At 40.6% G+C, this 22,704-nt stretch overlaps 1 protein-coding gene and 1 pseudogene across 1 annotated transcript; one reads left to right on the top strand and one right to left on the bottom strand.

Annotated features, from left to right (window-relative positions):
- The first annotated feature begins 9,673 nt into the window (after window positions 1–9,673).
- On the top strand, window positions 9,674–9,795 carry LOC124993849 (uncharacterized; annotated as a pseudogene).
- A 3,125-nt stretch (window positions 9,796–12,920) lies between these two features.
- On the bottom strand, window positions 12,921–13,565 carry LOC124993675 (Fanconi anemia core complex-associated protein 24-like). Its single transcript, XM_047565495.1, has one exon. It carries the CDS (start codon window positions 13,563–13,565, stop codon window positions 12,921–12,923), a length of 645 nt encoding a protein of 214 aa, XP_047421451.1.
- Window positions 13,566–22,704: the final 9,139 nt, after the last annotated feature.

Below are 22,704 nucleotides of genomic sequence, written 5' to 3'. Positions count from 1 at the left end.
GAAATGGAGGAAGGAGGGACTGTATAGAGGGAAAAGAAGGGTGGGAAGGGTGGGGGGAAGGGAAAAATAACAGAATGAATCAAACATCATTACCCTATGTAAATGTATGGTTACACAAATGGTATGCTGTTACTCCATGTACAAACAGAAACAACATGTATCCCACTTGTTTACAATAAAATAGATTAAAATTTTAAAAAATTAAAAAAAAATTGGTGGAGAGAACTAATGGTAAGATTCAGCAGTCCATCTGGGGTTGGTGGAGTGCTTTGCAGCATGAAGATCAACTGAAAGCAGTCTTGAAGGAAGTGACCAACAATTGTTTATATAGCAACCTGCAGAATTATGCCTGGAGGTATGGTGACAAGCTCTGATTTGAAAAGAAGTGAATGACCATGGTCAGTGCATGGTTTTGGGAAAGACACTGCATGGACTTTTATTGTGTGGATCTCATCTACTCCAGCTGGCCTTTCTATATCCAATGGTTTATCTCCATGCTACACAAGCTCATAGGACAAGGTGGTGTGGATTAAATGAGAGAGTTCGTAAAAGTACTCAATCTCATATCTGGCACATGTAAGCTTTTCTAGTATTTTTCCCAGGATAAAAGATTTTGCCAAGTTATGGCTGGAAACAGGAAGACAACTAACTAAGAGGCCTGATTCAATGGTGCAACACCCACTAAGAATATAGGGTAACTGCATGCTACGGTTGGTACATTTGAGGCTTGACAAGATCCTTTACTGATAACCTAGCTTACTTATTTAAGACTAAATGAAAGTCTCGTCTTCTCCATTGCATCTCTATAATTCCACAAGGTCCTGTTCACCTCTCTTGTTTTCTAAGACACCTAAATATTATTCCCAATTTTATCAACTAAATATCTACCCTGATAGAATTTTTGTGTCTGGTTCTCTAATTATTCTACACTCTGTAGTAGGAAGGTAGTTATCTATACCTGACAGCTTTTAACTATCTTCCTTGCCAATAGAATACCAGTTTTATCAGGGATGATGAAGAATTCAGTCACATATGATTCACTGTGATGGGTATGAGCCAATCACATCAGTTCCACGGCACGTAGCACTATATATTCCCAACTTTCTATGAAGCAAGCCATGGCCATTAAATTAAATTTAAAGCAAAGTTTACTGGGAGGTTTCCAGGAAAAAAAAATAAATTCCTCCCAATTAAGAAAGAAATCCATTTTCTGGGTATGGTGGTACATGCCTGTAATCTCAGTGACTCAGGAGGCTGAGGCAAGAGAGTTTTAAGTTTGAGGCCAGCCTCAGCAATTTAGCAAGGTCCCCAGCAATTTAGAGAGATCTGTCTCAAAAAAAAAAAAAAAAAAAAAAAAGGGCTGGAGACGTAGCTCAGCGGTAACAGGACTCTGGGCTCAATCCCTGGTACCAAAAAAAAAAAAAAAAAAAAAAAAGCAGGGGGACCTGGAGACATAGCTCAAGTGGTAAAAGCACCTGAGTTCAATTCCAAGTACATAATAAAGGGGGACGAAAGCCCCTCAGAGGTAAAGTGCCCGGAATAGTTCAATTCCCAGTATCCTCCTCCCCACAAAAAAAAGAAAGGAAGGAAAGAAGGGAGGGAGGGAGGGGAAAAAGAAAGAAGGAAAGAGAAAGAAAAAAAGAAGGAAGAAAAGAAAAGGGAACCTAAGTGTTCTGGAACAACCCAGTCTCAGTGTATGAGAACCAGCTTCAAGTTGCCTTGAGATGAAAGAGAGGAGGGCACGCTCTAGGTTGCACAGAGTACTAATGGAGGTCCGGTCCTGGGCAGCGGTAAGACGGGTTGGGTCCCCACAGTTTGGTCCAGAAAGGGGTCATATCTATTGATCAAGACAAAAGCGACCTCACCCTAACTGGGATGTACCTGGTCTGTCTTAAGCAAACACCAGAGCTTGTTCCTGGCCCTAGGGTGCTGTTGTAAAGCTCCATATTCTGCTCCAATGATTTGTCTTGTTATAATTTACTGGAAACCTATGCAGGGAAAACTGAATAGGGTTCTTCTCAAGCAAGCATGGCAGCTCATAGAAGCTCTGATTCAAGGTAAGTGAGGTCCTATACAATAAAATTTCCAATTCCTAAGACTTCTATGCTTAGAGCTGGATGTGGTGGTGCATGCCTATAGTCCCAGCTACTTGGGAGGCTGAAGCAAGAGGATCACTTGAGCCCCAGAATTCTAGGCCACTCCTGGGAAACACAGAAAGACCCTGTCACTCAAAAACAAATTTCTTTTCTAAGCTTCAGAAGACTAAAAGTCAAGTACTTGGATTTCTTCAGTGTTGCATTCAACTAACTTGCTGACGTGATTCCTACTTTCATTTTCCTATGTTGGTCTCCTCAAACTTACCTTCAGAGGACTTCATGGAAAACTACATTCTAGGGCAGCCTGGGCATATCTGGAGGCAGGAATTGGCAGCTTGCCGCATGTTTGCAGGGGAGGCAAAGGAGATAGTTTTGCTCTTCCACAATAAATGGGTCTAAGGGAACCCAAGGATCCCTATTGAACCAGGAAAATCTGGTGTAAAACAACCAACCTCAAGGTGCCAAGAGACCAAAACAGAAGCAGGCAGATCCAGCATTGCACAGGGTGCCATGTCTTAGGCTTACTGACGGGAACATTATCAAGGATTGCAGCAGGATCAGAGGATCCCCATGACACTCATACAAAGTCACTTTCATCCACACTAGTATGTACCCAGCTTATCTCAAGCAAACATCAAAGACATCAAGCACCTTTTTGGAGTGCTGACAATGCACCAGAGGCCTGCAGTGAAACTTCACGTACCACTCTAATGGTTTTGTTTATCACTAAACAGACCAGAGATTCTCAGGGGCAATCATGGTGTGACAATTCATGATGGCTGTTCCATGAAGCTGGATCCTTACGCCTATTAAACCAGCCATGTCCAGGTTCTACTTTCAATAATAATAGCAAAACTTAAAAAGCTAAAATATAGCCCTCCCCGCGCCCCCGCCTCTTCCCGCCCTCCATCACCCTCCTCCTCCCCGCCCACTGGCGGCCGCTCAGCCGGCTTTAGGTTATAAGGTGGCGGCGCTGAGCAGAGGCAGCGGCGCAGAGCAGGGCCAGGCTCTGTTCAATGGGGACATGGAGTCGGAGGCTGGCGCTGCCGCCTCTTCGACTGCGGATCTGGCCATTCTCGAGGAGAATTGGAGAGTTTTAGAAGTTGAGGAAGAGATGAAATTTTAAGAATAAATATTCAATTTATCACAGTTTTGCTCGCAGTCAGAAATTGGGCTTGGGAAATCAGAAACCTACATCAAATTAGAAAAACTTGGAAAGTTTCACTCTTAAAGGTTTTAAAAACATGCAAACATAGTAACCTTACAAGACATCATTTATACATAAATCTTTGACTCTGGTCCTTGAGTATCTGATGTTTCTATGCCAAATTCTACATGGGTTAACTTATTGTCACAGAAGAATGGTGTCCCATTGAGACTTGAAACCACAGAACATTCTCATTAATAAAAAAGGGAAATCTGATCCTGGGCCGACATGTTGAAGATTTGGACATACATTTTCTTCTAAAAGATGAAGGGTCTCTGGTCTGATTCCAAGGTCTTTGATCTATTTTGAGTTGAGTTTTGTGCAGGGTGAGAGATAGGGGTTTATTTTCATTCAGCACCATTTGTTGAAGAGGCTTTCTCCATTGCATATTTTTGGCACCTTTGTCTAGTATGAGAAAATTGTATTTATTTGGGTTTGTGTACATGTCCTCTATTCTGTACCATTGATCTACCTGTCTTTTTTGGTACCAATACCATGCCGTTTTTGTTACTATTTCTTTGTAGTATAGATGAAATTCTGGTATGGCGATTCCCCTGCTTCACTCTTCCTGCTAAGGATTGCTTCAGCTATTCTGGGTTTCTTATTCTTCCAGATGAATTCATAATTGCTTGCTCTATTCTGTAAGGTACGTCATTGGGATTTTAATTGGAATTGCATTGAATTTGTATAGCACTTTTGGTAGTATGGCCATAGACTTCCTTAACAGGACTCCCATAGCATAAGAAATAAAGCAAGAATCAACAACTGGGATAGATTCAAACTAAAAAGCTTTCTCTCAGCAAAGGAAACTATCAGCAATGCGAAGAGAGAGCCTACAGAGTGGGAGAAAATCTTTGCCACTCATACTTCAGATAGAGCACTAATTTCCAGAATCTATAAAGAACACAAAAAACTACACCAAGAATACAAATAATCCAATCAACAAATGGGGTAAGGAAATGAATAGACACTTCACAGAAGAACATCTACAAGCAATCAACAGATATTTGAAAAAATGTTCAACTTCTCTAGTAATAAGAGAAATGCAAATCAAAACTACCCTAAGATTCCATCTCACCCCAATTAGAATGGCAATTATCAAGAACACAAACAACAATAGGTGTTGGCGAGGATGTGGGGAAAAAGGTACACTCATACATTGCTGGTGGGGCTGCAAATTGGTGTAGCCACTCTGGAAAGCAGTGTGGAGATTCCTCAGAAAGCTTGGAATGGAACTACCATTTGACCTAGCTATCCCACTCCTTGGCCTATACCTGAAGGACTTAAAATCAGCATACTACAGAGATACAGCCACATCAATGTTCATTGCTGCTCAATTCACCATAGCCAGATTGTGGAACCAACCTAGATGCCCTTCAGTTGATGAATGGATAAAGAAACTGTGGTATATTTATACAATGGAATATTACTCCGCAATGAAGAATGATAAAATTATGGCATTTGTAGGCAAATGGTCGAAATTGGAGAATATCATGCTAAGTGAGATAAGCCAATCTCAAAAAAAACAAAGGAAGAATGATCTCGCTGATAAGTGGATGATGATACGTAATGGGGCGTGGGAGAGGTTAGTTTTAGGGTTAGAGTTAGGGTTAGGGAGGTGGGGCAAGAATGGGGGAAGGAAGGACTGTATAAAGGGAAAAGAGGGATGGGAGGGGTGGGGGGAAGGGAAAAAATAACAGACTAAATCAAAAACTATTACCCTAGGTAAATGTATGATTCCACAAATGGTATATGCCTTTACTCCATGTAGAAACAGAGAAACAAGATGTATCCCACTTGTTTACAATAAAAATAAATTTTAAAAATAAATAAATAAATAAATAAGGGAAATTTAAAAAAAAAAGCTAAAATATATACATGGCACTTAAAATGTACCAGCAGCTGCTCAAATTTTTGTCTTCATAACAGCATACTGACATCAGTACTTTGAATTCTCCCATTTTACAATGATAAAACTAAGGTACAGGGAGGTTAAAATTTTTTCTTGCTGGGCATGATGGTGCACACCTGAAATACCAGAAGCTCAAGAAGCTGAGGCAGGAGGATTGCAAGTTCAAGGCAATTTAGCGAGGCCCTAAGGACCTTAGTGAGACCCTGTCTCGTAATAAAAAAATTAAAAGGACTGGGGATGTGACTCAGCACCCCGTACTCAATCCCCAGTTCGGGGGAAAAACAAAACAAACGAAAGAAACCTTTCCTAAGTTCACATAGTTTATACGTGTTGTTCTTGGTTTTCATTATTCTTTAAATATTTTTTCTGTATCTAGACAATATTTATAGCCCTTGCATGGGAATTGAATCCAGGTATTTTGAAGGTTAGTGCTAAGTCATATACTGCTCAGATACTTACAGATACAGCTTTCCATTTGCAGGTTTTGTTTTGGGGAATAGCGAAGCAAATACTTCTTCTCACCCCAAAATATATATTGAGCGGTCTCTTGTAAGAAAAGCTATAGCACATATTTGGAAACAGAATCAGAGAGCGATTGTACATGGCATAATTGCTAAATAGTATGGTCAATGTCATTCAAGTCATTATTTGGAATTATATTTTACACTTATTTTGATGAACTTTCATGTTACAGTGGCAACATTCCTAGAAGTATGTAGTTTGTGAAAGAAATATAATGCATCTTGTTTTTCTACTACTCTGTACTACTCTGTTCTTGCTCTAAATAAATTTTTGCCTTTGGAGAGTTCAACAGGCTATAATTATTATCTATAAATACAAGAAATCCTTTAATAATCATGGAAACCAGGTGCAAGAATCAATATAGTTAGTGGGGCACAGTGGTGCAAGCCTATACTCCCAGCAACTCAGGAGGCTGAGGCAGGAGGATCTCAAGTTCCAGGTCAGCCTCAGCAACTTAGCGAGGCTCTAAACAGCTTGGTCAGACTCTGTCTCAAAACAAAAAAATAAAAAAGCCTGGGAGTGTGGCTCAGTGGTTGAGCACCCTGGCATGGGTTTTTTCCCGTTGCCTCCTTTTGCATCTGTGTCTTTCCCAGAGTGCAAGTATGGAGTTGGAGTGTGAGATGAAGCAATCCTGGAAACAAAGCTGATTACTAAGAATGCAAGAATAAAAAGAGGAAAGGAGACTGGAACTTTGATGACTTAGCCTTTGGTTGCCTATATCTAGATTCTTTATGAAAGGAAAAGAAGGACTAGGGGTGTAGCCCAGCAGTAGCGCATGTGTGAGGTCAGGGGTTTGATGTCAGCACCACAAAAAATAAATAAATAAAAGGAGGAGAGGGGCTGGGGAGATTGCTCGGTTGGTAAAGTGCTTGCCTTACAAGCACAGGGCCCTGGGTTCAGTCCCCAGCACCAGAAAAGGAAAAAAAAAAAAAAAAAAAAAAAAAAAAAAGGAGGAGAAAAATAATGCCCTCTTTTTTTTTTTTTTTTTTTTTTGCAGTGCAGGGGACTGAACCCAGGGCCTTGTGCTTGACAGGAAAGCACTCTATGAACTGAGCTATATCCTTGGCTTGCCCTCTGCTTTTTAAACCACTGTAGTTGGGCTCTGTGACCTGCAGCTGAAGAGCATCCTTAATGATATATCTTTAAATGTGATGAGTCTCTGACAAGTTTTAAAGAAGGCAGTGTCCAGTATGGACACGTATTTCCTCTGTCTCCCTCTGCTCCTGGGTTCGTGCCATTTCTTCTATCTAGATCGCCCTGTCCACCCCCCGACCACCTCCACTGGCATGAATTCACTTATTTGTCAATGTAGCGAGGATGTACAAGCATTGTGCTATTAAAAATGACCACCTACACACTCTCAGAGCTTGGTTACATTCTAGTGAGGAAAGTAAGTTGTGCAAATAAAACCTCATGATCAAATGTGGTCACTGCTGAAATAAATCTTACTGTCTCGGGTCACATAATGTGTCAGTCTCAAGGTCTCTGGTTCCAACACCAGGGGAATCAGAAAAGGTTTCCTGGTAGAAAAGGTGATTGGCATGACTCCTCAGGAAACAGCCAAAGTTGAAGAACAAAAACAAAACAAAATTTCCACACAGTGGTCCTACAAAGGCCTCCACCAGAAAATAGGTTTGAGCCACCTGGGAATGTATGTAGCTCACTGGGAGAGCACTTCCTACCACGTGCAAGGTCCCGGCTTCCAACCCCAGTACTGGCAACAAAACGAAACAGAAAAACTTTTCTATAGTACCATATTTGTCCTTGATAATGTCAATCCCCAACTGCCCTGCAGATTATTTAAGATTTTAAGTATTTTACTATTACCAAAGAGAAACCTGAATAAACCCTCCAGCTTTACTTGCTCTTAGTTAACTTAAAAACATCACTAAATTCGGAGGTCACACAGCGGGGCAATGCATTATTAGTTTCTTACTGGTTTTGCTGTAGATGATTGGGTTATGACGTGTGGGTTATGATGATAACTGTTGCCTGCGTTATCTCTCAGTAACTTGAAGTCTGCATTTGCTGAAAACACTAACTCTTCACTTGGGCTTGCAAGTGTTCATCCTCCCCAGCGCCCTCCCCTGGCACCAAAATTTTAAAAAATCTCAACATCTATTAACTTGACCTAGACTTCCCTAGTCTCTCTTCCCACTTCAAGGCTAAAGACACCTATCAGCTGCCATGATCAGAAACACTAGACTATGAAAGGAGTAAAAAAGATGGTACCCAAGTTCCTAGAAAGTTTACACCTATTCTAAGACTCTTTTCCTTTATTAGCCTATCTCCCTTATCGTTTCTTCTTCTTCATCATCATCATCATCATCATCATCATCTACAGTACTTCGGATTGAATCCAGGGGTATCACTAAATTGCCTAGACTGGCCTCTAACTTGTGATCCTCCTGCCTCAGCCTCCTGAGTACCTGGGATTAGAGGGGTGCACCATGGCGAGCACCTTCTCTCATTACTCTTATCCTGTATCTATAACATATCAACCTCTGAGAGTTGAGAAGCTGATTTGCAAGCAGAACTCCTGCTTCTGCATCCTTTGCTATGGAATGAAACTCGTTTTTCTCCAGTCCCTCTGTTTCTGGAGTCATTAGCTTTACCAAGAGGTACTGAGTTTGATCTTTTCTGGGTTACATGACCTCCATCATGAGCCTTCACCCTGAGAGCCAGGACTACACCTGACTCAACCTCACGTCCTCCATGGCTCCTCGTACATCACAGACACACAATACATTTTAGTTGGATGGGCACAACTGACCTCTCCTGGTGACTCAGGAGATATAGTTTATTTCTTGGCTGAGGAACAATTGCTTCAACAGATAATTTGTTAAATAAATAACTTTTGCCAAGTTGGGAAAGAGGATTAATAAATACAAAGCATTTTTTGCAGCCACGCAAACATTTAGGAAGGTGTGACCTCGTCTTGGCTAGTACTCTTTCATGAAGAGAACTGGACGAGGAGAGGAGCGGCCAGGCTGGGGTGGGGGCTGTATTAGGAGTTGTCAAACTGGAGCAACTGTCTATTCTTTTCCTGTGACTGCCATTACCAAATTACCACATCCTGGGTGACTTAAATCAACAGAAGTTTATTTTCATATAATTTGGAAGGCCAGACGTCTGAAATCGGGGTCTCCTCAGAAGCTGGGCGTGGTCATGCACACCTGCAATCCCAGAGACCTGGGAGGCAGAGGCAGGACCTTTGCAAGTTTGAGGCCAGTCTGTCTTGGACAACTTTGCAAGAGCTCATCTCAAAACGAAAAATAAAAAGGACTCGGGATGTAGCTCAGTGTCAGAACACCCCTGGGTGCAATCCCCAGTAGCCCCTTCTACACTAAAAGAGTCTCCTCAGAGTTGGTTTTATTGACTTCCTGAATGAAGCCAGTCTGGTTAAGGATAAAGAAAATGTGTTTATTTATTTGGACTCATCAGAATTGCAGTTTGGGAAACACAGACTCAAGAATTCTTCAGTTCTGCTTCAAAGTTTTACAGAATGGTGGCAGCATTTAAGACTTAAAACCACAAAGCAGGGTGGTTACATCACTTGTCAGAAAAGAAGATTGGTTCTGGCAAATCTGTCCTGTGAAAAAGAGATTGGATGGCTATTCTCAGTCATTGGGTAGTTCTCAGAAGGGGGGCATTGTGTCCCATGTCAATAATTTTGTAAAAGGGACCAAAAACATGATCCAGAAAGATGTGGATGGGCCAGGCACGGTGGTGAACACCTATAATCCCAGTGGTTTGGGAGGCTGAGGCAGGAGGATCAGGAGTTCAAAGCCAGCCTCAGCAAAAGTGAGGTGCTAAGCAACTCAGTGAGACCCTGTCTCCAAATAAAATACAAAATAGAGCTGGGGATGTGGCTCAGTGATTGAGTGCCCCTGAATTCAATCCCTAGTATCCCCCCCAAAAAAAAGATGTGGCCAGGACCCCATGGTGCTTACAGGATGTGTTTTTACACTGACTGCATAGTAAGAAGCAGAACTCACCTCCTGTACACCTCAGCCCAGGCCCTGTGTCTGGTGTCCATTGTGAGAGGGGAGACATGGAGTTGAGGGGGACTTGAGTCTGACTAGTGTCCATTTCCTCTAGACAGAGTAGGTGTGCAGACGGCCGAATCAGTAGCTTTACTACTTGAGACATGGCAGCTAGACTAGGGAGAGATTATGCCTCTCTTTAAAAAAAAGTAAAATAAAAATGTGACTGGGCTTGCCTTTGTGCATCCAGGTGTGTGTGTGCAGTAGTCTGGGGAGAGGTGAGGCTGCAGTACCTAAGGCTTGGTTTGGCAAGGGCTCTCTAACTCTCTGTTAGGTGTCCTGAGTCGGTTACTCTGTTTTTATTTTCTTCCTTGATGGTTTCTTCTGGGGGCTCTGCAGAAGAGCTCCATGCTTCTCTTTTCGCTCCTGGTGGCTTCCAGCCCTCCTTGGTGTTCCCTGGCTTACCAATGCATTGCTTCAGTCTCTGCCTCCATCTTTGCATGACCTTCTTTATGTGTTCTCTCCTTTTTTTTTTTTTTTTTTTTTTTTTTTTTTTTTTGGTACCAGGGATTGAACCCAGGGGCATTTAACCACTGAGCTATATCCTCAACCCTTTTTATGTTTTATTTAGGGTCTCACTAAATTGGGGCCTCAATAAATTATTCTAGAATGTGTATGGGTGGCACAAACTCTGATGTTAGAACATTTGATTATTTTTACATTGAAGTTTCATTTTAAAGGATTAAGTCAATCTTTATCATCACCATGATATTTGGCCTTGAACTTTCGACACTCCGGTCTCAGCCTCGCAAGCTGCTGGGATGACAGGCATGTGCCACTGCACCTGGCAGACTTTTTCCTTTCTTTCATCCTCCCAATAGAGATAAAAGAGTTTCAGTCAAGTAAATATTCAATATTGCTACACGCAATACTAAAAGTCTGTATTTCTTATTTCAGTAAGTGCGGTAAGTTCTGTTGAGAAGAGTACAAGCTGTAATTAAAGGATGCAGAAAACCTTTATCACTGTATCTCTTAAGCTGTATGATTTTTCTCCAGTTTTGTTTTTTTCTGTTTTATACAGGTTTTGAATTTCTTTAGCTTTTATTGTGTGTACTGAATACTGCATATGTATTATTCTATTGTTTGCTCTAGTTTACTACCAATAAAAGTCCTGTTAATCACAAAATTGAAGAAAGGAGATATCACTTTAATCAGTCACATTTTTCAAAGTTCTCTGTGAACTACATTTCATGAAATATTCACATTAATGGTATAACCTGCAATTTAGGAGCTTGCATTTTTATTGTCTTTTAAATAGTATTTTATGTTTCTAGTTTTATTTTATTTGAAAATGGGTTAAATATTTTGTTTGAGGTGCACAATAATATGGGAGAATAAAAGTCTGATTTGTGAAAAAAAAAATATTCAATATTGCATTATTATGACCTGGACCATCATGCTGTTTTTTTTTTTTTTTTTAATGTATGACTTTTTATTTTATTTAACATCTATGTACATTACCTGGATTTCTGTGTAGCTATTGGGCTCAGTTTCCCTGACAGAAAACTCAGTTTTGTATTCATTTCATCCCTTGCAATGCTCTGTACTCCTGAGTCAATCTGGACTATTCTCTAAGCCTGCAGGCCAGCCACGAGGCCTCTCTTATTCATTTTCTTTTTTTTTTTTTTTTGAGTTTTTTTACTTTAATTTTACTTTAATTCCTTCTAAATTTTTATTAACCTCATGCACAAAATGTGTTTGATTTTTAAAAATAACTAACATTTCACAAAACAGGTTATTTTAGTAACTATTAAAACATTTGGCGTTTTCAGCTGAATGTTTTTTTGAATGGTCATTGTACCTTTTGATCCTCCACCTGTCTCTCCTCCCACTGCTTCTAATGCTTCTAATGCAGCTGCTTCTAATGTTTTCTTATGTATCCTCCCACTGTTGGGCATACATCTACAAACACACTCTTTCCTTCCTTACATACATTAATTTTTCACCATAAATGGGGAATTACAGACTCTAGGCTTTCTGTGTTCAGAATACAAGTCCTGTGATTATAAACTGGCTACCCTCCCTCTGCCAAAAAAAAGGAGAAAATGAAGGAACAAGGAACCATGGAGGGAATTGTTGTGCACTTGTTTATTTACACTGGCAGCACAGGTATATGCAGACCAGACCTAAAGAACAGAAGCTCTGAGTCCAAGAAGAAGGAAGGGGCTTCTGATACACACTGCTTCCTTGTGGGTTAATTTCTTTTAGATGGATATATCCACCACCTGAAAGTCTATTCCATGACAGATACAGGTCAGGGTCACTCACAAAAATCTGCCCTAACTAGCTTTTTACTGAGAGTCCCTGACTTTCTTAGGGAGATTTAGGCTGTTTTTTCCCCCATCTTAGCAGAAGGTAAGAAGTTACCTGAGGTAACTTAAATGTCCAAACTTAGTACAGCAGCATAACCACAGGCTCCATTAGGCCTACCTCAGCTTTCACTAAATGCTGTAAAATACTCTATTTTCTTAGGCTTTTTTTTTTTTTTTTTGAGGAGAGGGTGTCGCGCTCCCTGCCCGCAGAGAGACATGACACCTGGTTCTTTTCGGCCCTTTTATTGCGCGCACCCCCATCCTCCCAGTTCTTCCTTTGTTCCTCCCTTTGAGGAACTTACACTCCAATATATACAGTACTTGTAACCAATCAGCATTTTCGCACGAGGGGAGAGCATTAACAGATACAGGCAGCGAAGGCAGGCATATAGTGGACCTGTACTGTCCATCAGGGAGCTTAGCCAATCCCTGGAACTTCCTCAAAATAAAGTCAGTTGTTTGTGCAAAAGTTAACTGCTCTGGCTCACTGCCAGGCGCCATCTTAGCCTTGCCACACCTAGGGCCAGGGGTCCGGCCGAAACCCCGACAAGAGGGGATTTATACCAGGGATTGAACCCAGGGACACTTAACCACTGAGCCACATTCCCAGCCCTTTTTTAAATTTTGAGACAGCGTCTTGCTACATTGCTGAGGCTGGTTTTGAACTGGATCCTCTTGCCTCAGCCTTCCAGCCACTGGGATTAGAGGTATGTGCCACTGTGCCTGTTTTTTTTTTTTTTTTTTTTTTTTTTTTCTTGTTTTTTAAATATGAAAACCAGATCCTGTAGTTCATGGTCAAAAGAAAACAGTAGGTGAGGGCAGCTGTCACCTGGACTGGGTGAAGAAGGTGTAGATTTGCTGTGCTACCATTTGTCCTACTACCGCCTGGAGTTCTTGAACAGAAACATTACTCAGATGCTGGATACTTGGAAACTTCTGAAGCAGAAGAGAAGCTTTAACTTTTCCAACTCCTGGGATCTGCTGCACAGTTCGAAGGAGGTATGGCTCAGAGAGCAGAGCCCGTTTCTTCCTGAGGAAAGGGTTCTTGCTGGGTTCTTTGGAGTGCTCTTGTACTAACTGAACAATGAGGCAGGATGCTTCCATCTGGTTGGCCACTGGAAGTAACACCATCCCAAGGTCCAGTACAGTGAACTTCTGTATGGCTGGGAAGTACTGCTCATTGATCTGTGTTTTTTCAACTACTAGGATCCCTTGAAGGTTACCAGAATTTCTAACTCGAACAATTCTTTTTCTGTAGCCATTTCCTGCCACCAAATCAGCTTCAGTGACATAGAGAATGCAGGATTTGCTGGACAGGTAAAAATCTGGTGTCAGGCCAACCTCAAAAACGAGTTTAATTTTCCCTTGCATCCCCTGCGCCAGTTGAGACCCTCGCCACTTTTCATTAGCTACAACATGCCCAAAAGGCACGTGCACGATGCCTGCGCATTGAGAGAGATTCTTTTCCATCGGTGGTCTGGACCTAAATCAGGAAATGCAAGGCGACCCTTGGGCAAGCTCTCCCGCAAAGGGCCCCACATTATACTACGAAGCCAGGGGTTTATTTAGCAGCATCTCATCTGCCGGGTGGTCTCTCAATCTTAAGAAACTGGAGATTTCTGCCCTCGTGGCTGCGTCCCTCATTTTCAGCACCTGCCTGGGGCCTAATGGCCCAGCTGGGCAGCGCTCGGGCTCCTCAGTTCAGTCCGGGACTAGGACCCAGCAGGTAGGGCCCCCACTTCCGCCCCGGTCTACTCATTCATCTTTCAAGGGATTCCCTTCCTCTTTCACTTGTGTTCGATCTCCTAAAGTGCAATTTTGCTATTTCTTTGTTTACCATCTCCTCTTTGGAAAAGTATATTCCTGATAACTTCCTGAGACATGGCTCACTAAAAGTTAATTTCGGCTGGAGTGGTGGTGTACACCTGCAGTCCCAGCTGCTCAGAAAGCTGAGGCAGGAGGATCGTTTGAGTCTCAGTTTGAACATATCTGGGCGTGGAAGTCATGCCTGTAATTCTAGCAACTTGAGAGGCTGAGGTAGGAGGATACAAGTTCAAAGCCAGTTTTAGCCACTTATTGAGGCCCTAAGTAACTTAGTGAGACCCTGTCTCAAAATAAAAAATAAAAAGGAATGGGGCTATAGCTCAGTGGTCAAGCACCTCTGGGTTCAATTCCAGGTATTGAAAACAAAGAAAAGCTAATTTTGTAAGAATATTCATTTTGGAAATGAATACTTGTTCACCAGGCAAGTCTCTCAAGACAGGTCAATTTTATCTTCTCCAGAAAACCCTTCCTGACTACTGCAGGCAAAGGTAAACTTTCCTACTATGATTCTACAACACTTTGTTCATTCACTAGTTTATCCATTCATCTATTCATTTATTCATTTACATATCCAGCAAATACTTATTGAATACTCTCAGAGGACAGGTATAGGCTAGAGACAAGGTAGAGAGAACAGAACAAACCTGATCTGAGAAGGCAGGAAAAGAGACCAGCCTCAGTAACTTAGCAAGACCCTGTCTCAAAATAAAAATGGCTGGGAATGCAGCCCACTGTTAGGAGTCCCTGGGTTTAATCCTCAGTATGGTGGACGTGGGGAAGGAGTGTTTCATGAGAAAAAGAAAATCCACTTTGATGATGTTGAGTATGGAAGATAGCGTCTAGGAAGTTAAGAACCCACTGAAGGTAACACAGGCATCACTGGCAAAGGCAGTGTCTATGGCAAATTAGGCAGGAAACTGGACTGAAGTGAGATAATAGAAGAAATCAAGGAAGTAGAGACAATAAGCACAGGTAAGCTCTTGGGAGAATGTTTTCTGGCAAGGAAAGCCAAGGAATGAGATGACATTGGAAGAGGAACGTGTAGTTGAAAAAGGGCTTTAAATCATGAAAGGACTTCATGGTGTGTTAAGTGCTGCTGGTCAAGATCTGACAAAGCAGGGGAGTCTGTGATGCAAGAAAGAAGACCCCCAAAAGAATCTTCTAGATTTTTGTCTCTGTCACTTTATGTTCAGCCCCATCTTTCTTTTGACTCATGACTTTTTTCTGATTTTTCTTGTTCTAAATTACTTATGAGTGGAACATTCAACAGATTTCTCAAAATCTAAATTAGATTCGCCTTTTTTTTTGTTTGTTTTTGCAGTGCTGGGGATTAAACCCAGGGCCTTGTGCATGGGAGGCAAGCAGTCTACCAACTGAGCTACATCTTCAGCCCCTAACTCAACTCCCCCTCTCCCTCTCCCTCTCCCCCTCTCCCTCCCCCTCTCCCTCTCTCTTTCTCTCTCTCTCCTCTTAACTGGGAGAGTGGGGATCCCCAGGCCATTGAGATGTTATTTATCCCTAGGATACAATTCTGATATTACTTTAAAAATAGTTTTAACTTACATAAATTACATAATATCTTTTTGCTATAATTTCATAAAATGAACTTAATAGTAATAACCCATGAATTTTTTGAAGACTTAAATATTAGAAAAGTATATAAAAATTCAATAAATGTTAGCTGTTGTGGCTACTATTGTCAGCATCAATCTTTATCATCACCATGACAAGGAATGAGAAAGGGGAGCTCCAAATAAGTGACATTTTGCCTAACACTTCATACCTGTAGTAGAGGTAGGGGCATATTGCACTTCTCTTTGACTTATTACACACACACACACACACACACACACACACACTAACTTATAGAATGTGTATGGGTGGCACAAACTCTGATGTTAGAACATTTGATTGTTTTTATGTTGAAGTTTCATTTTAAAGAATTAAGTCAAATAGAATTTCTGTGAAAAATATTATCTATTTCTGAAGTCTCTGTAAATTCTACATATGCAATAAAAATTAGTTTTCGGTTTATTGCTTTCTATTATAGCTGAAGAAAATGACAAAACTAGGCTGTCATGTGTTCCTTTGCTGACCTTGTGGCAAACCTACTTGCCTCAGCAGTGTACTTGGCCTGCCTGAAGGAGTGTGTTAGTCAGCCTTCTGTTACTATAACAAAAATGTCTGAAATAATCAACTTATAAAGAAGAAAGGTTAGGTTTGGCTCACAGTGTTGGAAATTTTAGTCCATGACCAATTGGCCCCATTGTTTTGGGCCTGTGCTAGCATAGTACATCATAGTGGGGAAGGAAATAGAGGAAAAGATGAGAGTCCCACATTCCCTTTGAGAGCACACCCTAGTGATCTAAAACCTCCCCAGCAGGTGCCACCTCTTCAAGGTTTGACCATTGCTCATTCACTAGTTTATCCATTCATCTATTTATTTATTCACACCACAAGCTGGGGACCAATCATTTAGCATATGGGACTTTGGGGGACATTCCATATGAGTTGATTTCAGCATACTCTCACGCTCCCAGTGCTGTTCTGTGTTTCCCTGCATTTCTATCTCATGCTCCACCTCATTTTTTCATAATAAGTTTTAAAAAAATCAATGAATGCTAATTAACAACAGTGGAAAATGTAATGTTTAAAGATGTGCAAGAGAAAACATTTGAATAAAATACAGGATATGAAATATTTCAGTTTTACATAAACAGGACTTAAAGATATGCAGATGAGACACCCCTCTCCCCCAGTACCACCGGGACAGAACCCAGGAGCATTCTATTTTCTGCCAGCAGAAAATGAGACTTTATAATGCTGCACACACCAAGTGTGTGTGGGGGGGCGTTACAACAAAAACATAAGCTGAGGGATAAACATCCAGCTCCCAGACAAATCCATAAAATAGATTTATTTCCCAAATGGCCAATGCATAACATTATCAGTGCCTGCAAATTAAAGTAAATTTAGCTTCCTCAATTGCCAAAGGTGGTTTTAAATAATCTTGACTATTACCAGGCCATTGTGGAGTGTTTAGTTAAAGACACTTTAAGGAGGTCAAGTACAAAATGTTTCAGCATTTCTGTAACCATGATGGAAATGACAGCATCAAATCAGAGCATTAGAATATCAAAGATTAAACATGAAAGGAACCTTGAAATCATCTCACCCTCATCTCTTAAATTACACAGAAGAAAATTGAATGTTAATAAATGTTAAGGTTTACACTGGTGTGGTTGGACAGGAGAAAGAACTTCTAATGTTCTCTAACACAGTGAAATAACTATGGTTGATAACAATTAATTGAACATTTCAAAATAACAAATAGAGAAGATTTGAAATGTTACCAACACAAAGATGGTTAATGTCTGAGGTGATGGATATGCCAATTACCCTGATCATTACCTATTGTGTGTGTGTATATATATGTATATATACAGAGAGAGGGAGAGAAATGTCACACTGTACCCCATAAATATGCACAATTACTGTGTGTTGAAAAGAAAAATTGATGAAAAAATAGTGGAGGATCTGAGATTTTACCCTGTTTATAAGCTGATGCATTAGGCTGTCCACTATTTCACATACCCTGGCAGCAAAACAGGAGACCCTGGGACCCTGGGTCAGAGACAAGGACTTTATTACCCACATCACAGCAGGCAACATGAGCTCCCCCGCTTACCTTACCGGGATTTCTATTGTTTCTCAAGTCCGGTGGGGGAGATGAGGGTGTGAAGTGCTGCATACTCGGTAGGTCTGTGTCACAACTGAGGAACCTGCAGCTTGGAAAACCCTCAATCTTGAAGGGAGCTGTTAGTAGACCTGCCTAATGTTTCCCAGAGAGAAAAATTACTTTACCACCCAGGTCAGTAAACAAATGTGTCATCTGGCCTGCAGAGAGAAATTAGCTAAACAAGCATCTGTGCAAACAGAACAGAAATGTCAAAACCTCTTACTCAGAAGATGTGCAGAGCACATATATGTGAGGAGGAAGAGGTTACTGAAGATCACCAAGTCAGGCATGCTGGTACAGACACTCAGGAGGCTGAGGCAGGAGGGTTGCGAGTTCAAGATCAGTCTTAGCAACTTAGCAAGACCCTGTCTCAAAAAAAAAAAAAAATTGATAGACAGCCCAAATGAAATTGATGTGTACTTACTAAGAATAAATATATATATATATATATATATATATATATATATATATATATATATATATATTTGGTAGAAGGTAAATATACCCTCAGGTTATATCGAAGGAGTTACTCTTCTCTCCTGGAATGTTGGCAGAACCTGTGACTTAGTTTTAAACTAATAAGATATGTCAAGGGTGATGGGATGCCACTGCTGTGATTAGGTTGCTCATTCTTTCTATCTATCTATCTATCTATCCATCTCTTAGCAGGCCTACAATAAAGTACGTAAAAGGTCATATTAGCAGATGAAGGTTAAAACCTGCTGATCTTAAAGAGGCAAACTGTCACAGTTTGACTGCCTTTGGGAAGGTTCATTATGGGTGGTCTCTAAGACCTCAGGGTAGCTTCCACCCATCAATCAATAAAGATCTAGGGCCCCAGTCATACAGCCCCTGACCAGTCACCACACCTGACCCATGCTTGTAATCCCAGCTACTCAGGAGGCTGAAGCAGGAGGATCACAAGTTTGAGGACAGATTCAGCAACTTACTAAGACCCTTGGCAACTTAGTAAGAACTTGCCTCAAAATAAAAAATATAAGATCAAGGATGAGAATTCTGCCAACAATCTAAATTAGAGTGGATGTAGATTCTTTCCTGGTTGAGCCTCCAGATAAGAAGGTGGCTCAGCCAAGATCTTTTCTTTATTTATTTGTTTTTCCATACCTGGAATTGAACTCTCGGGGCACTTAACCACTGAGTCACACCCCTAGCCCTTTTTTTGTATTTTATTAGAGACAGGGTCTCACTGAGTTGCTTAGGGTCTTGCTAAGTTGCTGAGGCTGGTTTTGGATTCCCAATCCTCCTGCCTCAGCCTCCCAAGCCACTGGGATGACAGGCGTGTGCCACCATGCCTGGCTCAGCCAAGATCTTCAGTGCAGTTTTTTGAAACCTTGAGCAGAGGACCCAGTTGAGCTATGCACAGACTCCTGACCCAGAGACACTGGTGAATATGTGCTGCTCTAAGATGCTAAATTTGGTGTAATTTGTTATTCAACAATAGAAAATTAATATAATAGCTCAGCAGAAAGCAGTATTTAATCTCTTTTATTCCACTAAAATAGTAATCAGATCATCTTGAAATCTGTCCTGCAACCTGAATTCACCTAGGCCTGGAAGCTTAGGCTGAGCCTACTTAGATCATTCCTCAGATTTCCTAAATTATTTCTATCAACAAATCTGGTTGTTTGTTTATTTTACTTCATAGTCATTCCACCCAGAATAAAGTCTTTAGCTGATTCCCCATTTCCTTTGTTGAAACCACATCAATTATTCCAATTCATAGCCTCTCCTTACTGAATCTATAATTAGTACATAACAATGAATCTCAGCATTTAATTGTTCTTCTTGTATTGTTCCTCCAGCATAATTATGGGTCTTCTGTTTTACAGACTCCTTTTATTTTTATTTTTAATTAACACACAGTAATGGTACATATTGATGGGCTACATCTTTATGCTCTGCAGAATTTGCTCAGTATAAAATTGCCTCCCTCCTCCTGCTCTACCTGGTTGTTTTGACTCAGCCTCAAAGCCCAAGACTGAGTTAATAGTGGGAGAGGAAAAAAATAAAAAAAAAATCTCTAGGAGAAAAATGAGGTCAAAATTGCTTTCTGGGTTAGTGCTATTTTCGGTCACTGTGTGGCATAATTCATCCTCATGTCAGCGGGTACATCCATTTGAATACTCAGCATCAGCCTTTCTGTATAAATTAAATCAGAGTTTTAACATAGTTGCTCCAAAAGGAATAATGAAATGGGTAACCGGATAATCATAAAAACGAGAGGGAAAGAAACAACAACGATACTTCTAAAACCACAGACGTTGTAAATAAGTAAACATGTGTCTGATTATTGGATGCTGATAAATCTAGGTTACGATCTCATTAGACCAGTCGCTCCTCATCCCTAAAATTCTCTGTGGTGGCAAGCAGCCAATGTGCTTGGGATGATGTATCATAAAACCCTGCATCAGAAACCCCTTGTGCTTCACCTCAGACTGGAATGTATCTGTCAAGGAAGAGGAGCAGACCGTGCTGGGTTTGACTTTATGCCTTAAAAAAGAACTAATTAGGCTAAAGAGATTGATCATGGTAGTTACTCCCAGTAACTTTGCTTGTTTTCTACAATGACTAGGAGAGGACAAAAGCCAAACATCTGTAAGAATTCATTCACTAAAAAAAATATAGCAAGGAGTTAGAGGGATATTTTTGGATCCATCCATAGTTGAGAATCTCTCTTTCACAGACCCAATTTGAAATGTCTGCTCTTCTCTTATTTATATGACTGAGGATTTTTCAGAATTATAAAAACATTGAATCAATCTTTCCAATCCTCCCTGTCATTCAGCTTTAAATCAGTAGCTACTTACTGCTTCCTTTTGGCATTAACTGATTTTGCCTGGCGTGGTGGCTTATGCCTGTAATCCCAGTAACTCAGGAAGCTGAGGCAGAAGGATCACAAGTTGGAGGCCAGTCTAGGTAACTTAGTGAGGCCCTGTCTCAAAATAGAAAATATAAAAAGGACTGAGGATGTAGCTCAGTGGTAAAGCATCAGTATCAGAAAGAAGAGGAAAAAAAGAAAGAAAAAAAGAAAGAAAGAAAGAAAGAAAGAAAGAAAGAAAGAAAGAAAGAAAGAAAGAAAGAAAGAAATTACCTCATTTTGTATAACTTCCTTCCAAAAATAACTGTGGTAGCGGCTGACATCGTGGCTCAGTGAAGTGCTCACCTAGAATGCATGAGGCACTTGGTTCTATCCTCAGCACCACATACAAAAAAAAAAAAAAACTAAGTAAAATGAAGTTATTTTAAAAAAAAGTAACTGGTAAAATAATGGTTATAATTCTAAATCACAAAACCTAAGTATAGAGATTGTGATTACATGTTAATGACATAAATGCATCTTTCTTACTTACACTTGTTTAAGTGAACACCTTGCCTTTGGAGCACATTACTTGAATTTAAGTTTCTTGGTTGTGTATGTGCAGTGCTGGGATTGAACCCAGGGCCTCCCACATGCTAAGCACATGTTCTCATCCCCTCCGCCCCCCAGCAGCCCTGGTTTACATGGTTTTTAAAAGATTTGGTTGATTATGACTTGATGCTGATGACTACTCTCCAGTCTATAGTAAAAGCATAATATTTTAAAATAGAATTTCAAGACAGTATGCAATAACCAAATTCCTTATGAAGAATACATTAAATAATAACTTTAACGCTTGGTTCGTGTTGAGTGTTCCGTGTGTACCTGGAGAATTAGCAATAGCAGAACAAGTAAATATGCTGGCTTGTGATGCATGTTCTAGGTTTTGTTTGCTTGTTTTTCTATTCTATTGTTAATTTTCCTAATACAGACTGAGCAGTAAATACAAGCAAGACACTAAGTAATTTTTTGATGGGGGTTTTATTTGCTGAAGGGCAATGACAATACAGAGAAATATATGTGAAAAACTAAGGAGTAACTGGAAACTTTTTTTTTTTTCTGGTGCTGGGAATTGAACCCATGGCCTCAAACACGCTAGCCAAGTGCTCCACTACTGAGCTATACATCCCCAGCCCTTTTTATTTTATTTTTGAGACAAGGTCTCACTAGATTGCCCAGGCTGACCTTGAACTTCAAATCCTCTTGTTTCAGCCTCCTGAGTGGCTGAGATTATAAGGATGCACCACCACACTTGGCTTAGAAATGATCTTTATGTTTTTGTTTTTGTTTTTTGGGAGCAATTATATTTCTACTTTTAAAAAAAATTATTTATTTTTTTAACTTTTTACAGACTGCATTTTGATTCATTGTACACAAATGGGGTACATCATTTTGTTTCTATGGTTGTACATGATGTAGATTCATACCATTGGTGTAATCATACATGTACATAGGGTAATGATGTCTGTCTCATTCCACCATTTTTCATAACCCCCTCCCTCTCATTTCCTTTCCTCATATATAACCTAAAGTTCACCCATTCTTCTCTCACTCCCCACACCCCAACCCCCATTATATATCATTCTCCACTTAGCAGATGATCTTTAAAAAACACACCAGGTGCCAGGTATGGTGGCAAATGCCTATGATCCCAGCTACCTGGGAGGCTAAAGCAGAAGGATTTCAAGTTCAAAATCAGCCAGCCAGGCACAGTGGTACATGCCTATAATCCCAGTGACTCAGGAGGCTGAAGCAAGAGGATCTCAAGTTCATAGCCAGCCTCAGCAATTCAGCAAGGCCTAGGTAATTTAGCAAAACCCTGTCTCAAGAACTTGCTGAGGGGCTGGGGATATAGCTCAGTTGGTAGAGTACTTGCCTTGCAAGCATAAGGCCCTGGGTTTGATCCCCAACACCACCCCCCAAAAAAAAAAAAAAAAAAAAAAAAAGAACTTGCTGAGGATGTGACTCAGTGGGGATGTGGCTTAAGTGCCCCTGGGTTCAAACCCTGGTACCAAGTAAAACAAAACAAAACAAAAAAAGTTCCAAGGCCAGCCTCCACAATTTAGGAAGAACTTGTTTAAAAAGAAAAAAAAAAATGGTGGAGGGAGAGGGATCTAGCTTGGTTGTAGAGTGCCCTGCGTTCTATCCCCAGTACTGCAAAAGTACCA

The sequence above is a fragment of the Sciurus carolinensis genome, chromosome 9 (assembly GCF_902686445.1).
Source record: "Sciurus carolinensis chromosome 9, mSciCar1.2, whole genome shotgun sequence".
Taxonomy (NCBI): Eukaryota; Metazoa; Chordata; class Mammalia; order Rodentia; family Sciuridae; genus Sciurus; species Sciurus carolinensis.
This window is presented reverse-complemented; position numbering and strand designations above follow the sequence as displayed.

What these genes read in the sequence shown, in the direction of transcription:
- LOC124993675 (XM_047565495.1), bottom strand. Translation starts at nt 13,565, where the DNA reads ATGGAAAAGAATCTCTCTCAATGCGCAGGCATCGTGCACGTGCCTTTT.